This window comes from Salvia splendens, chromosome 21, assembly GCF_004379255.2.
Source record: "Salvia splendens isolate huo1 chromosome 21, SspV2, whole genome shotgun sequence".
NCBI lineage: Eukaryota > Viridiplantae > Streptophyta > Magnoliopsida > Lamiales > Lamiaceae > Salvia > Salvia splendens.
This window is the reverse complement of record NC_056052.1, coordinates 1,111,272-1,123,887: the sequence shown is the minus strand read 5'-3', so window position 1 is coordinate 1,123,887 and position 12,616 is coordinate 1,111,272. Positions and strand designations below refer to the sequence as shown.

At 34.8% G+C, this 12,616-nt stretch overlaps 3 protein-coding genes across 4 annotated transcripts; 1 reads left to right on the top strand and 2 right to left on the bottom strand.

Moving 5' to 3' along the window:
- Positions 1-317: 317 nt before the first annotated feature.
- Positions 318-4,076, bottom strand: LOC121784809 (2-oxoglutarate and iron-dependent oxygenase JMJD4-like). Its single transcript, XM_042183047.1, has 9 exons — positions 3,542-4,076; positions 3,313-3,468; positions 2,430-2,592; positions 2,223-2,340; positions 2,005-2,074; positions 1,816-1,896; positions 1,608-1,664; positions 1,404-1,512; positions 318-1,120 (listed from the first exon to the last, which is right to left on the bottom strand). The coding sequence occupies exons 1-9, from the start codon at positions 3,749-3,751 to the stop codon at positions 678-680; spliced, it is 1,407 nt and encodes a 468-aa protein (XP_042038981.1). The 5' UTR covers positions 3,752-4,076; the 3' UTR covers positions 318-677.
- Positions 4,077-4,321: 245 nt separating this feature from the next.
- Positions 4,322-7,108, top strand: LOC121784812 (kinetochore protein SPC25 homolog). The gene is made up of 7 exons (XM_042183050.1): positions 4,322-4,611; positions 4,867-4,932; positions 5,684-5,830; positions 6,098-6,211; positions 6,298-6,387; positions 6,470-6,592; positions 6,682-7,108. Exons 1-7 carry the CDS (start codon positions 4,443-4,445, stop codon positions 6,933-6,935), a joined length of 963 nt encoding a protein of 320 aa, XP_042038984.1. The 5' UTR covers positions 4,322-4,442; the 3' UTR covers positions 6,936-7,108.
- A 305-nt stretch (positions 7,109-7,413) lies between these two features.
- Positions 7,414-10,683, bottom strand: LOC121784811 (short-chain dehydrogenase TIC 32, chloroplastic-like). 2 transcript variants are annotated; one of them, XM_042183048.1, is made up of 8 exons: positions 10,352-10,683; positions 9,477-9,708; positions 9,267-9,346; positions 9,016-9,169; positions 8,667-8,745; positions 8,479-8,566; positions 8,336-8,382; positions 7,414-7,782 (listed from the first exon to the last, which is right to left on the bottom strand). In XM_042183048.1, exons 1-8 carry the CDS (start codon positions 10,554-10,556, stop codon positions 7,564-7,566), a joined length of 1,104 nt encoding a protein of 367 aa, XP_042038982.1. In that variant the 5' UTR covers positions 10,557-10,683; the 3' UTR covers positions 7,414-7,563. The 2 variants fall into 2 exon arrangements, with proteins under 2 accessions (XP_042038982.1, XP_042038983.1); XM_042183049.1 differs by having other exon boundaries at positions 8,336-8,566; positions 10,352-10,558.
- Positions 10,684-12,616: the final 1,933 nt, after the last annotated feature.

Genomic DNA, 12,616 nt, shown 5'->3' with positions numbered 1-12,616 from the left:
ATTATAAATCGAACACTCGTTCAAACAAGCATACAAACGGGATCGAGTCAAAACCGTTTTATGACAAATATACCTTCTAAAATATTTGGTGTCATAATGGTTAAATGGACCAAGATTTTCCAGTAACGCTGTTGATGCTATAACAGTAGAAAATCAAGAATCTTCAGATATTTGGCTTCGGACATGTGCTTTTAACAGATGGTCAAACAAATGCATTAAAAGATGATAACTACTAGTCAATTTATGTACTTCTATTTCTCCCAACAGTTTGAGCTGCCACTCAGTAAATACAGGCAGTGAAAAACAGTAAAAATAAATTTCACAGCCAATAAAAATAAAATCTTTTTCCAGTGAGGTTGAGAACACATCTATTCAAGTACAAACCAAAAGCAAAAAGTGATGAATATTTACTTCAAGCATAAATTTGGACAACCATGAAAACTACTTTGATAGATCCAATTGTCTACAATTCACTACTTACATTTCCTCTTATCTGCTAAATTTGGACAACCATGAAGCTGATTTCCAATAAATATTGTGCAGTGCCTTTCTAAATTTCTCACATGCATTTACCATAAACCGTGAGTGATGATAGAACTTGAACTTTTCTCTAACCGAGGCTCTTCCTTGACAGCGATGGTCAGAATCAATGAGGAGAAGTTACAGGGATGTATTCATCAACTTTCGCTTCCTACTAGTCTGAAGGCATGGTCGAGAAATGTAATTAGGTCGTCAGGATTACAGATGTGAGAACCGTAAGGGTAAAGACCACTGGTTTGCTCGTGATCGAAAAGAGTTCGAATTTGACTGAAATCGATTCCACTTAGGTTATACATCATGCTATAAGTTCTTCCTAAAGAATCACAGAAGTCCATGAATGACTGTTCTTCAAATGTTTCTGCAAGATCGGTAGCAGCAGTACTGCAATTTTGCCATCCGGGTTCAGATATCATCTTCAGAGTAATGCATTTGATGTTTTTAAGGTTGAAAAGGAAAAACTGGGAGGCTTCAGACGAATTCAGGTTGATGAACCCCTTGGAACTTGTTATTTGGTAGAGCATGACAAAGTTGGCTAATGCAAACCGAATCAAGAAGATGAAAAAATCTCTAAAATCCATTCCTACAAGAACAAAAAGTTGCCAATTTATGAGATAAGATAAAAAAAATTTATGAAACAGCACACTTATTACTGCCCACCATTAGACTAATTATCACTAAGATCCATATATCTCGTAACAGTGATAAACTCAAGTAGCAATGGGATTTGAAAAAAATCAGGAATCTTAACACATCGGCTTCCCTAGTAGTAGTAGTAGAGCTGTAGGCATAGGTTGAGATAAACTGGATAGCGATAGTTGATTATGCCATTTATAAAAGATATGTATTGTTTCGGAAGAATATACCTGCATTAGCTGCGAGATTTCTCTGACAAAGCTCCTCAAACTCATTGCATTCCTTGAGGTCTTCAATGTATCCAGCAGCCTCGTGATATTCTCTCAAAAGCAAATCCCACTGGCGAGTGGCGAGGAAATATATCATAAGAGTACCCAAACGTATGAAATATACTAAGGTTTTTTACCAACATTACTTATAAATAACATTCTTACCACCCAAGAAATGTTGTAACCATTGAACCAGTTGTGATTGATTGATATTGTATCCTCCTGAAAACCATGACCCATGTCACCTTTGCATATTTACATTTAAGGGAAAAAATAGAAAAATTATGTAGTTCATAGACAGCTCGTGCATTTTCAATGGTGGGAAGATCCTTATGAGGAACAAACAATATAACTCAAAGCTTCAATTGAATACCAGATTATGAACTTGATGGTACCAGCCACTGGGGACGAAGATAATTTCATCTCGTTCCTGAGTGCATTCCAACCAGACTGCCTGGACCAGCACGAATTATAGAAATAAAACATTAAATAAAGAACTTAACAAGAAAGCCATGAAAAACACTAGAGGGGTGGTAAGAATGAAAATCTGTTTGCAACTTACCTCTTCAAATTTGGGGTATTTTGATTTGCAAACATCTTCAAAGATATTATAGACAGAAGACTTCATATATCTATATGAAAAAAGTGATAATATATTAGAGAAAAAAGCCATTAGGTAATAATTAGTATCATTACAGATTATTTGGACTGAGAGCGCTTTATGTTTAAGCAAACGATGCTCCACAAGTATATAAAATATGAAACAATGTTCATCCTCACCTGTCGAACACAAGGTGATGTTGACTCGGAGACAGAAAATACCACTGTTTCCTGCCACATACGTTTGCTGACCAACTATATGATCTGAACACATCGGCATGAAGAGGAGTCCATGTACCTGCACTTGAAATCAAAGTTTTCACCTTTTCTCCAACACATGACTGACATATGGCGAAGTTTGGAGACAGATAGATTATTTGCTCAAACCTTTTGCTCCCGTGTACACAAAACGATAGTCAGAGCAATTCACTTCATTCCTTTCTTGGTAACTCTCGGGATCAACATGCATATGATGTTTATCAAGATATAGATTCAGCCAATCATCGAGGAAAAAAACCGGTGTGCTGTAGGCAGCATAATCCGGATACTCCTGCAAATGTCCGATTAGCAAGATACAAGAGGAAGTTTCTATAGGTAGTGAAATAGCACCATGACATTAGTGAGAAAACTTAAGCATAAGTACCATGAGCGACAAATATCGAAGATTCCACGCATAGATGCCTTACCCTTAGACCTGGAAAAAGGAAGAAGAGTAAAAGAAAAACTTATACTTCTCCTTTTCCATTGGTTCCTATTATACTTGAACTTTCTAGAATCAGAACTAGACAATGAATGTAGATTGACATTGATCAGCTACAGCAGGAAAGTTAAAGAGAAACAAAGTGTCACTTCTATCTACAATCGAACATTATCTAAGAAACAAAAATGCAAGAAAAGCACAAGTTCTTAACACGAGACCAAAACAAAGAAACTCCAGGACTTTATTCCATAAGGGCATTTTTTCACCCATAAAGGCCTTAATTTCAATTAGAAACTCAACACATCATAGTATTATTTGTTTTAGTTATTAAGAGGCCGCCGAATCAACTGTTTACAACGATAGGAACGACGAAAAGTGTACTCAATCATGTATCATATCAATCATGAAGCAAACGGATGCTTAACTACAACAAATACAACCATCATTAGAAATGATTAAGAATTACTTTTACTTACCACCAGCATTCAAAACAAACTCTACCTTTATCAGTAACCGTTGAAGGATCAAACAAGTAACCAAAAAAACGAAATTGAGTAAAAAAAATCACACCTTTACAAAATGCCAATCCTTCAAATACAGCAACGGCTTTCCATCAGCGCCGCCATTATCAGAGCTCGAGCTACTGATCCAAAGCTGGATGAATTCGGAAACCGACATTTCCAACCTCTTTTGATCAGTGAATTCCCTCGTAGCGCAATCCGCAACCTGAAGAAATTAGGGCGAGCAATTAGAGGCGTTATCAATCAATTTCCCAAAAAGCATCAATAGTGAGATTCACCTGAACTCTGGAGCAGCCGAATTGGTCGGAGATAAACCGGAGATTGGGCTTGCCGTCGCCGGAAACCCAGTCTTTGCAGGCACGCCAATCGTCGGTGAGCCCGGTTAGGATTACCGGATGGTTTCTGTCGAGATATTTTTCGACAAATTCGGCGTAGGTCAGCTCCTTCCCGTTAACCTTCTCCACTTCCCCTCCGATTTTGAGACCCATTCTCCCTCTCTCTGTATGCCGGCGCAGACAATTCAGAGAAGCGGTAATCGTGTTTCGATTTCGAACTGTTTTCGATTTAACGACTTTAGTTGCGCGATCAAAACTTGACTTTTTTTCAAAAGATTAATAATTTCAATCAATAAAAAATCGTTGCGCTATTCCAAATTTGAAAAAGAAGGGAAATATTATGAATATACTTAATGAGTACAAAAATTCACAAAATAAGTGTCTAAGATAAAATAACAATTATGTAATCATAGTAGTAGTATTATATAGAATGCCATATTTCATATTCGTGCACGTTCAAAACTTTGATTTAAATTACTGCATATTCTCATCTCAAAATAATTCGTTTAATTGGTTACATTTTGAAATATACTAGACTTGCTATAATCGATTTTCGATTAACTTATAAACTTAATTTTATCTTGAATATCAATTTGCTTGAAAAATATCATCGTGAGATTAAAAAATTTTAAACTTGCGGAGATAAATCAGAATTATATGATTTTGCTTATGTAACTAAATCTTGATTAAATTAATTCTACTATATCTATATGTATATTTAATGAAGAAGGAAGGAAGAAAGGGAAAAAATCCTTCGATCCATGTTCAAAAACAAAAGAAAATGGCGGGCTAATATTATCTCTCTCTCTCTCTCCACTATCACTAGCGATTTACAGATAGTCAGATGCAGAGCTCAGGAGAGAGCGTGGTGCTAACACAAATGGCCGAGAGGCGACTAGTGTGTGAACGCGAAATTCCAATTCAGCAGCGGAGAGTCGACACTGCGCTCGTCTCTTATCGCCAGCTTTTCGATTCCGCCAAGTCCCAAGCCCAAAACACCATTCAGCTTCAAGGCAATTGCTATATGTTTGTGTGTGTGTGTGTGTGTGTGTGTGTGTGTGTTTTCAAAAATCGGATTTAGGGTTTAATTTGCTGAATTATGTCTTCAATTTTGGTTTAGAGGATTCTATCTTTTGTTAGAGCAACGAGCAAGTAATGATTTTCAAATTTTGATAATTGAAGTCTGTGATTTGGGGCTGTTGGTAGAATTTTGTTGAGTTTTTAGTTGGGATTATTATTGAAATTGGTGGTTCTGTCGGCTGTAACAGAGAAATTGGGAAAGGTAAAAGGGGAACTGAGAGAAGCTGAGGATGCTCTTGTGAAAGCGCTTGCTGGTATTGCTCATTTTCTCTATTTATGATTTTGGATGTAGAAATTGTTCAGTTTTCTTTAATTTCTTCAACAAATTTGTGTTTTTGAATAGGATTTTCTGTTGAAAAGATTCAATCTTGCAGTGGCTTAGTGATAGATAGGTGTATAGTATAGTGTTGTTCAAGAGCAGATTTTGGAGCAGCTAAAATGCAAAGAACTGTGTGACCGGCTAGGCTCCGTAGATAGTTATTGATTAAGGTAGAGTTAGTGTCTACACTAAAACTGCATGTTTGAATTGCTGAGTTCAGGGAATATTAGCCAGCCAGTTTGCTGATAGGGTAGGGCTGTTTCTTCATCAAATCAATTGTCTACACAGCCACTGATGTCAACTTGCAATATAGCTTTGTGTAAAACCATGTCATGTCAATGGATATCTTGTGAGACATTAACTTCAAAAGTGACATTCTACCGACAAATTTAGTGTGTGCATTTGAAAACAAATATTACACTATCCACTTAACGATATGTTTTTAGTACCTTTTCCCAGATAGACAGGAGTATTTGTTTTTATACAAATTTCAAGGAAGCAACAATTTTGTCTCTTGATAACATGTTGAAGAAGCAACAGATGGTTTTGAATTTTTCCATCTGCAAATGCATTAAACCACATTAGCTGTGGATGATGTTAGTTAATGCCAACAAGGAAAAAATGTTTATCTGCTAGTTTGTTTGAGTGCCTGTGCTAATCTTTTATTTTTGTTTCCACAATTGTAGTGAAGACTCGGAAAGAAGCAAAGAGGATGACGATCATGGAATCTTTATCTGATATGAAAGCTAGAGTAGAGGAATTGAAAGGTCTTGTGAAAGATCAGAAGGAAAGAAAAGATGAATATGCTGCTATAATATCTCATCAGTCTGAAGGTGTGTTCTTACTTTCTATTACTCTGACTGAAATTGTTTTCTTACAGAACTATTACACCATTATGCTTGAAAAATTGGCTTATCAGCTGATGTTATCTTTAGGAATTGTACATTTCGGGTTTCTGATTAGGCAAAAATGTATCGATTGGAATACATAGGAATTGAGTATATTAGAATCTGAAGATGCAGTCATCCGTGAATGCCAAAATATTAACAATTACTCTTTTTTAAGCTGACTTCATATCTGCATTTTCTTTTGGAGAATAGCATTGGCAACATGCAAGGAAAAGTCTGGTCAGAAGGGGGGATACAATGACCAAATAGAGGAGGCTATTTCTTGGTACAAAAGGGTCCTTGGTTTCCGTATTGAATGCGGACATGGTAAAGAACTCCCGAGACCTGCTGAAGCTCTTATCATACATCATTTTCATCAATATGGTATTTCTCACCCATTTTCTTTCTCCTAGGTGTAAAATTCATATTCACAAATATTAGACCAGAGAACCCGAATGAAGAGTACTCCTTTGTCATTCGTCATGAGAACGAGACCTATAGTTGTAAGTAATAAGCTATTTCCATTTTTATCTCAATGAAGTTTGAACAACATCTTATCATTTTGTTTTTGGAGTTTCTTTTTAGTGCTCAAGTGTGATCCATATCTGAGTGGGACAAAAGAGCTAGTGAATGAGTTAAATAAAGGCAATGGACTATTCAAATTCGTGAGAACCATGAGAGCAAGATTTCAACAAGCTGCAGGACAGGGTACTGCTACGTCTTTGTATCTTTCATTCATCTCGTGTATACGCATCTGATAAAGAATTGTTCTAAACACATCTCTTCGTCTTTGGCAGGTCATGTTTCTAAGAAGATATATAATGACTATCCAGAGATTTCCATGCATAGCTCGTCTCTTGATCAAGATTCTTCAGTAATTACCACTTCTGCTCCAGTCGCTTCGTTTTCCACTGATCACAGACATGAATCTGCTCAATCTAATACCATTCCGAGAAATGTTGGCAGTGGAAATCAGGTTCAGTCTCCCAACTCTGCTTCTTCCGTTCGTCGTTCCTCACGCCTGAAGGCAACTCGCCTGCAGAACGTGTAACGCATGCAGTTCTTCTGTGTCGGTTTCTCGATAAGCAATGATAATTTGGTTCCCCACATGTCTTGTAACTTCTTGATCCATAATTGTATTGAACTTTTACAGTTCTGATTCTGACCAATATCAACTCTACTCTTGAATCTTCTGTACTTGCAGTGAAGTCCTTGCTTTGATTATTCACGTGTCAAGTCAACTTTCACGCGTTACTATAAACACCAATAACAATCAATCAACACACCATAGCATACCTTGATTATTCATTATCTCACACTTAGTGATGACCACTGCTGATTGACGCACCTTACGCGCCCATCTAATTCGTAGAGAGGCGCAAACATTTGCATGCATGATACATGTGTTCTAATTATTCACTCTGTCTCATAGAAATAGACCATATTTCCTTTTTCGTCAGTCCATAGAAATAGTCTCTATTTATGACAACTGAATAGTGCAAATTAAATGGAGAAGGGGATAAAAGGAAAAAAAAAAGTAATGTTGTGGATCAACAAAATTACATTTATTATTGATAAACAAATATTTATCATCACCACAAGAATGGAAATGTTGAAATCTAAAGCTAAAGAGTGCTTGTATTATTTACATGCCTAAAAAGATTATGTAATAATTAAGTTCAATATGTAGAGGCTTCTTCTCCTTCTTCATCACATTTTCCCACTGGGAGAAGGAATCTCCTGTGCATGAGCGCACGCGTCTGCTTCCATAGCTTCCTCGCATTGCTCTCATCGTTGGCCAGCGCTGAGCAATGGCTCTCGTTGCAGTCTGCGAAATACTTGCCGCTCATGCCTTCAACTCGCGGGCTCAATGCAACGTAGCACGTCGTGGCCGCCCCCTGCAACATGAGAATTGAGATACATTAAGGGGACGTTTACTTTGAATGACTTAAACGAGCACGAAAAAAACAAGAATCTTGAGTGAAAAAAATGTTTTAACGGGTAAAATATCATATTTCACAAAATTAGGGGCAGACGCATAAATTTGTTTCGACATGAGGCATATATTCTAATATTATGAGTTCAAATTTTTGAGACAATAATTAACATATGTTTTATTATGATGATAGAGGCTTTCACACAAAATATCAAAATTTCGATAATAATATACATATAAATATAGAAATTATTTTTTCTTGGTGAAGTGAAGGGGCAAAAAAGCTTTAGGATTGATAAGATTTGTGTGCACATCAGCAATACTGTGACAATAACAAATTGATATTATCTGAAAGTTGTGTATGTAAATAAAAGAAAAATGAATATTTTATTAAAGATTAAATTCGGTTGGATTGGACGAGGTAGCATATCAAGATAGGTTAAGTGATAAGAATATTTTAGGGTATCAAATATAAATACTTTCAAATTTTCACCAAGACAAAATTACAAAATTACCTGTGATGTTGACTTGAGCAATTTTGATGCCACGAAATAGAGAGAATCTGAGGAAAATATTCCAATCAGGAGACAGTAAAGTTTAGTTTGGACATACAAAAAGATAGACAAATCAAATCCTAAAAAAAGAATATTTTGCATGCCTGTAAGAAAGCCTCTGTAATCTCTGGTAATTCCAGTCTTGATTATCCCAGGATGGACAGCATTGATAGTCACATTTGCTTTTTTAGCCTAAAGATTCCCAAAATAAATAAATTTTAAAAACAAAATCAAAATGGGTCACAAAGAAATAAACTCCATCAAAATGTAATTTTCTTGGTGAGTGTTGTACCTTGAGCTGTCTTGATAGTTCCTTGGCATGTAGTATGTTGGCTAGTTTTGATTGAGCATAAGCTTTAGTCCCATTGTAGCTGCATGGAAAAAGACTATAGCTTACAAGGGTGTTCAGTTGCTCAAGATTAACTTGTTTCGAAATTATTGAGATTGAATTGGCTCAAGAATATCCGATATTAATTTTGTCACTATGAAGACCAAGACTAATCATATATGGCATCGTCTCAAATTTAAGTACTGAGCCATATCTATCTAACTAAATAACATTCGTAAAATTTAATCTTAATCTAATTCATCGAACTGAACACCCACCATGTATGTAGATATATAATTACGAATATATTTACCTTTTTGGATTGAGCAATTTCATGAAGCTAAAGTGCTTGGGATTCACCCAATTGTGAATCACAGAGGAGACATTCACTATTCTCCCCTCAATGCAAGATTCTGCTGCTGTCTCCACCATTTTCCCAAGTAACATTTCTGTCAACAGAAAATGACCTTCCAAATACAAAGTAAAATTTCAGTACTTTTGCTTTTACATCTTTCTTAATTAATTATAACAAATTTGAAAAAAATGAGCAAAAAAAAATATTACCTAAATAATTTGTGGCAAAAGTAAGCTCAATTTTGTCCTCAGAAAACTCCAACTTCTGAGAATATTTGCCAGCATTGTTTCTGCAAGAAAACAAATAAATAAATTATCATCACCCTCTTTTCAATAATGCCCATCACAAAAAAAAAGACCACTACCAAGAAAAGACAACAACAAAAGTAAACAAACAACACAAAAAAAAAGATTAATTACATGAGAATATGTAGAGGCAATCCTAATGATAGAAACTCAGAACAAAATCTCTGAATAGATCCAAATGAGCTCAAATCAATCTCCAAAATGATAATCTCAGCCTGTGGGCTCTCTTTTTGTATGCTTTCCTTCACTCTTTCTGCTTTGCTCAAATCCCTTGCGGGCATCACCACTCTCACTCCTCTCTTGGCCAGCACTCTTGCTGTCTCTAGACCGATCCCCGACGTCGCGCCTAATTCATCGAACAACACAGATAAAACATTAAATCCATCATTTTAATGACTTGGGCTGTCTTAAGATTGCATTTTTATTGTTGGGAATCATTGATTTTTTTTATGACATGCAGAAATTAATTATTGCCAAAAACAGCTTCTTGGAATCTAGGGAGCTAATCTAATGCATTTTCTTGAAATCAAAATTAAAAACATTACCTTTCTTGATTTATCTCAAGATTGCATTTTTCTTGCTAGGAGTTTATGATATTTATGTTCATGAAACAACTTCATTGGAATATAGGGAGCTAATGCATTTTTATTGTGAGAAACAGTTAATTTTCATGACATGCAATAAATAATGATTCTGTTCATTACATTAGAAACAGAATAACCCTACTTCTTGAATCTTGGGATCTAACACATTCTTGATTTACCAAACTTATTGGTGAGAATCATCAAAACATTAAAAAAATATATCATCTTTTCTTTAAAAAATATAATATTTTCTTTAAAAAAACACGTGATTCTTGGCAAGAATTAATCAAATTAACCACCTTTTCCATATCCCCTTTTTGTGTCAGTAGATCACATAATCTATCCATGAACAGGTCCACACAGAAAAACCTTAAAAACTCATGCAAGAGAGAGAGAGAGGCTGACCAGTGACAATTGCAGTGAGATTATTATGAGAAGAAGGCATTGAATCCTCAGAAATTTGTTGAGCAGTAGTTTTGGAGCCATAGCCACTTGGTCCAGCAATTCCAGCCAAATACTTCAATGTAGCCTTCATTTCAGGGCTCAGATTCTCTACTTTCAATTCCAATATTCTAACTATTGTTGAAATCCATATATATATATAAGACATCAAATTTCATCAAACATTCCATGCACCCTCTCTAGCACGTGTCCATTACTCAAACGTGTGACATACGTTGCAAAAAAAACAATTTTTTTAATTAAATTTTTTGTGAGTTGGGATGGCTAGAGAGTGAGGAAATATATAGTTTGATATATTGATGCAAAATTAGGTGGTCCATTGACTAGTTTGATGATTTATGGGAACATGTAATTGTGAGAGTCTACTGTTGAGGACAGTTTTTTCTAAGTCTTTCATAATTGTTGTCTGCCTTTTATTTTTGTGCTTTTGGTGGGCTGGTTGAGATTATTGTCTTGGGGCACATTTTACTGTTCCAGATGATGTTTTGTTCAACCCCTTAATGCTAGGTTCTCATTACTATTTACAACAATAGCGGATTTAAATGGGGTCGGGGTTGATCAACTCTACTAGCGCCGGCTTATTACGATTGAAAATCTCTATTAAATTCAATTTTTGGAGTTGCCACCGACTTCATGGTATTGTAGCTTCACTCCAATTTTTTGGAGTATAGTTCAATTATGTTCTTTGCACGCACATTATTGAGTTTGAGATTTTGAAAATCTTTTTCCTTGATAATTTGATTAGAAATGGAAACTTTTGTACTACAATAATTCATTGAAATTTTGCTAATAGTTTGTGGAATTTGACTTTTGTGGCATTTTTTTTGTAATTTTTCTTTTTTAAAGATTTGGGACAAATGTGATAAATTGAATCTAGGAATTCGAAATTAAGGAAAGGTGCGGTGCGTTTGGATATCGTTTTATATGATATCTTTCCACCCACTCTTCACGATATACATCACTGCCCCCATAATTATACTAAAATTATGAAAACACCCTTGATAAGTCAAACTTCTATTTACATTCCTCGGTCATGCGATATGTGAGTCCTACTTTTATAGTACTTACTCCGCACTTATTGATGCGTGGCGTGTAAAATATTGTTTTATGCTTTAGGATTTAGATATGGTTTGTACTTTTATGGCAGAACCATGTCGATTTCTTATTGAACTCATGCTCATTACTTTCTCGGTAAATTGAGATGTTTTTTATTATATAAAAAAATGTCAAACATCAATAATAATGTCAATATCTTCAATAAAATACTAATAATCTAATATGATATTAACTCACAAGATAGAGTTATATTCGTACTTCCTAGTTTTCATTTTCCTTAGTATTTTTTTTTATAAAAAAATCATTATATGTACATACACTTTTTTTTATCTTGTTTTCATTTGACATCTTTTAAGTGATATACTTAGTACTTAATACTTTTAAACTTGGCTTCAAAGCAAACTATAAGTATGAAAAAGAAAAATAAAGAGGACTATATATGGTCTCCCATAATTATTTTTATAAACTTTTTTATCCTTTCCACTTTCACTCAAATGGTTAATGAAAATGTTTGTAAATTGACAAAATTGATATGATAAAAAGGAAACCGAGTGGGCTAGACAATTACCCCTCACACGTGTTATTCTCCAATAACCCATGATTACAATTGTCCCTTAAGTCAGAATACATCTATGGTGAAAATTAGGTCATAAAAATCTTTTTTATGGTCACTCGTGATCAATTTTTTTCTTTTTTAGGAGTCAAGAAACAATGAGAGCTAAAAATGACAAAATTACTGTGCTGTTTTAATCATTATATTGAATAGCTTCCCCTACACAAAATTAGGGGAAATTTATTTATTTTATTTAGAATACACATATTATAATTAGTTAATGAAATGATAAATAAAAATAAGAAAATCGTGTGATTTCAAATCGACACATTGAGAGAAAAGGGGGATTTGATAGGAGAAAGTAACATAGAGGGAGGTGGTTTGTCGTTGGACTCATAAACCTCCTTTTAAGAATGAGAACTCGAGTTGGGAAAACCCCAAAATAAAGATACATTTAAGCTAGCATATGAAAAAAAGTTAAACTCAACTCTATAGTGCTTTTTTTTCATGTTACCTAGGGTGAAAATATGGAAATATTGAGAAAATATTACATATATAATTTCCATGATATTTCTAAAAATACCATATTTTAATTTGTC

Excerpts from the sequence above, each read along its gene's own strand:
- LOC121784811 (XM_042183049.1), bottom strand. The coding sequence starts at position 10,556 with ATGTCTTATATATATATATGGATTTCAACAATAGTTAGAATATTGGAA. Across the intron at positions 9,347-9,476 it reads TTGCCTCTACATATTCTCAT|AAACAATGCTGGCAAATATT; the intron begins GTAATTAATCTT and ends GTTTTCTTGCAG. Across the intron at positions 7,783-8,335 it reads TGCTCAAGTCAACATCACAG|GGGGCGGCCACGACGTGCTA; the intron begins GTAATTTTGTAA and ends CTCATGTTGCAG.
- LOC121784809 (XM_042183047.1), bottom strand. The coding sequence starts at position 3,751 with ATGGGTCTCAAAATCGGAGGGGAAGTGGAGAAGGTTAACGGGAAGGAG. Across the intron at positions 1,897-2,004 it reads AATACCCCAAATTTGAAGAG|GCAGTCTGGTTGGAATGCAC; the intron begins GTAAGTTGCAAA and ends GTGCTGGTCCAG. Across the intron at positions 1,121-1,403 it reads AAATCTCGCAGCTAATGCAG|GAATGGATTTTAGAGATTTT; the intron begins GTATATTCTTCC and ends TTGTTCTTGTAG.
- LOC121784812 (XM_042183050.1), top strand. The coding sequence starts at position 4,443 with ATGCAGAGCTCAGGAGAGAGCGTGGTGCTAACACAAATGGCCGAGAGG. Across the intron at positions 5,831-6,097 it reads AATATCTCATCAGTCTGAAG|CATTGGCAACATGCAAGGAA; the intron begins GTGTGTTCTTAC and ends TTTGGAGAATAG. Across the intron at positions 6,593-6,681 it reads TCAACAAGCTGCAGGACAGG|GTCATGTTTCTAAGAAGATA; the intron begins GTACTGCTACGT and ends CGTCTTTGGCAG.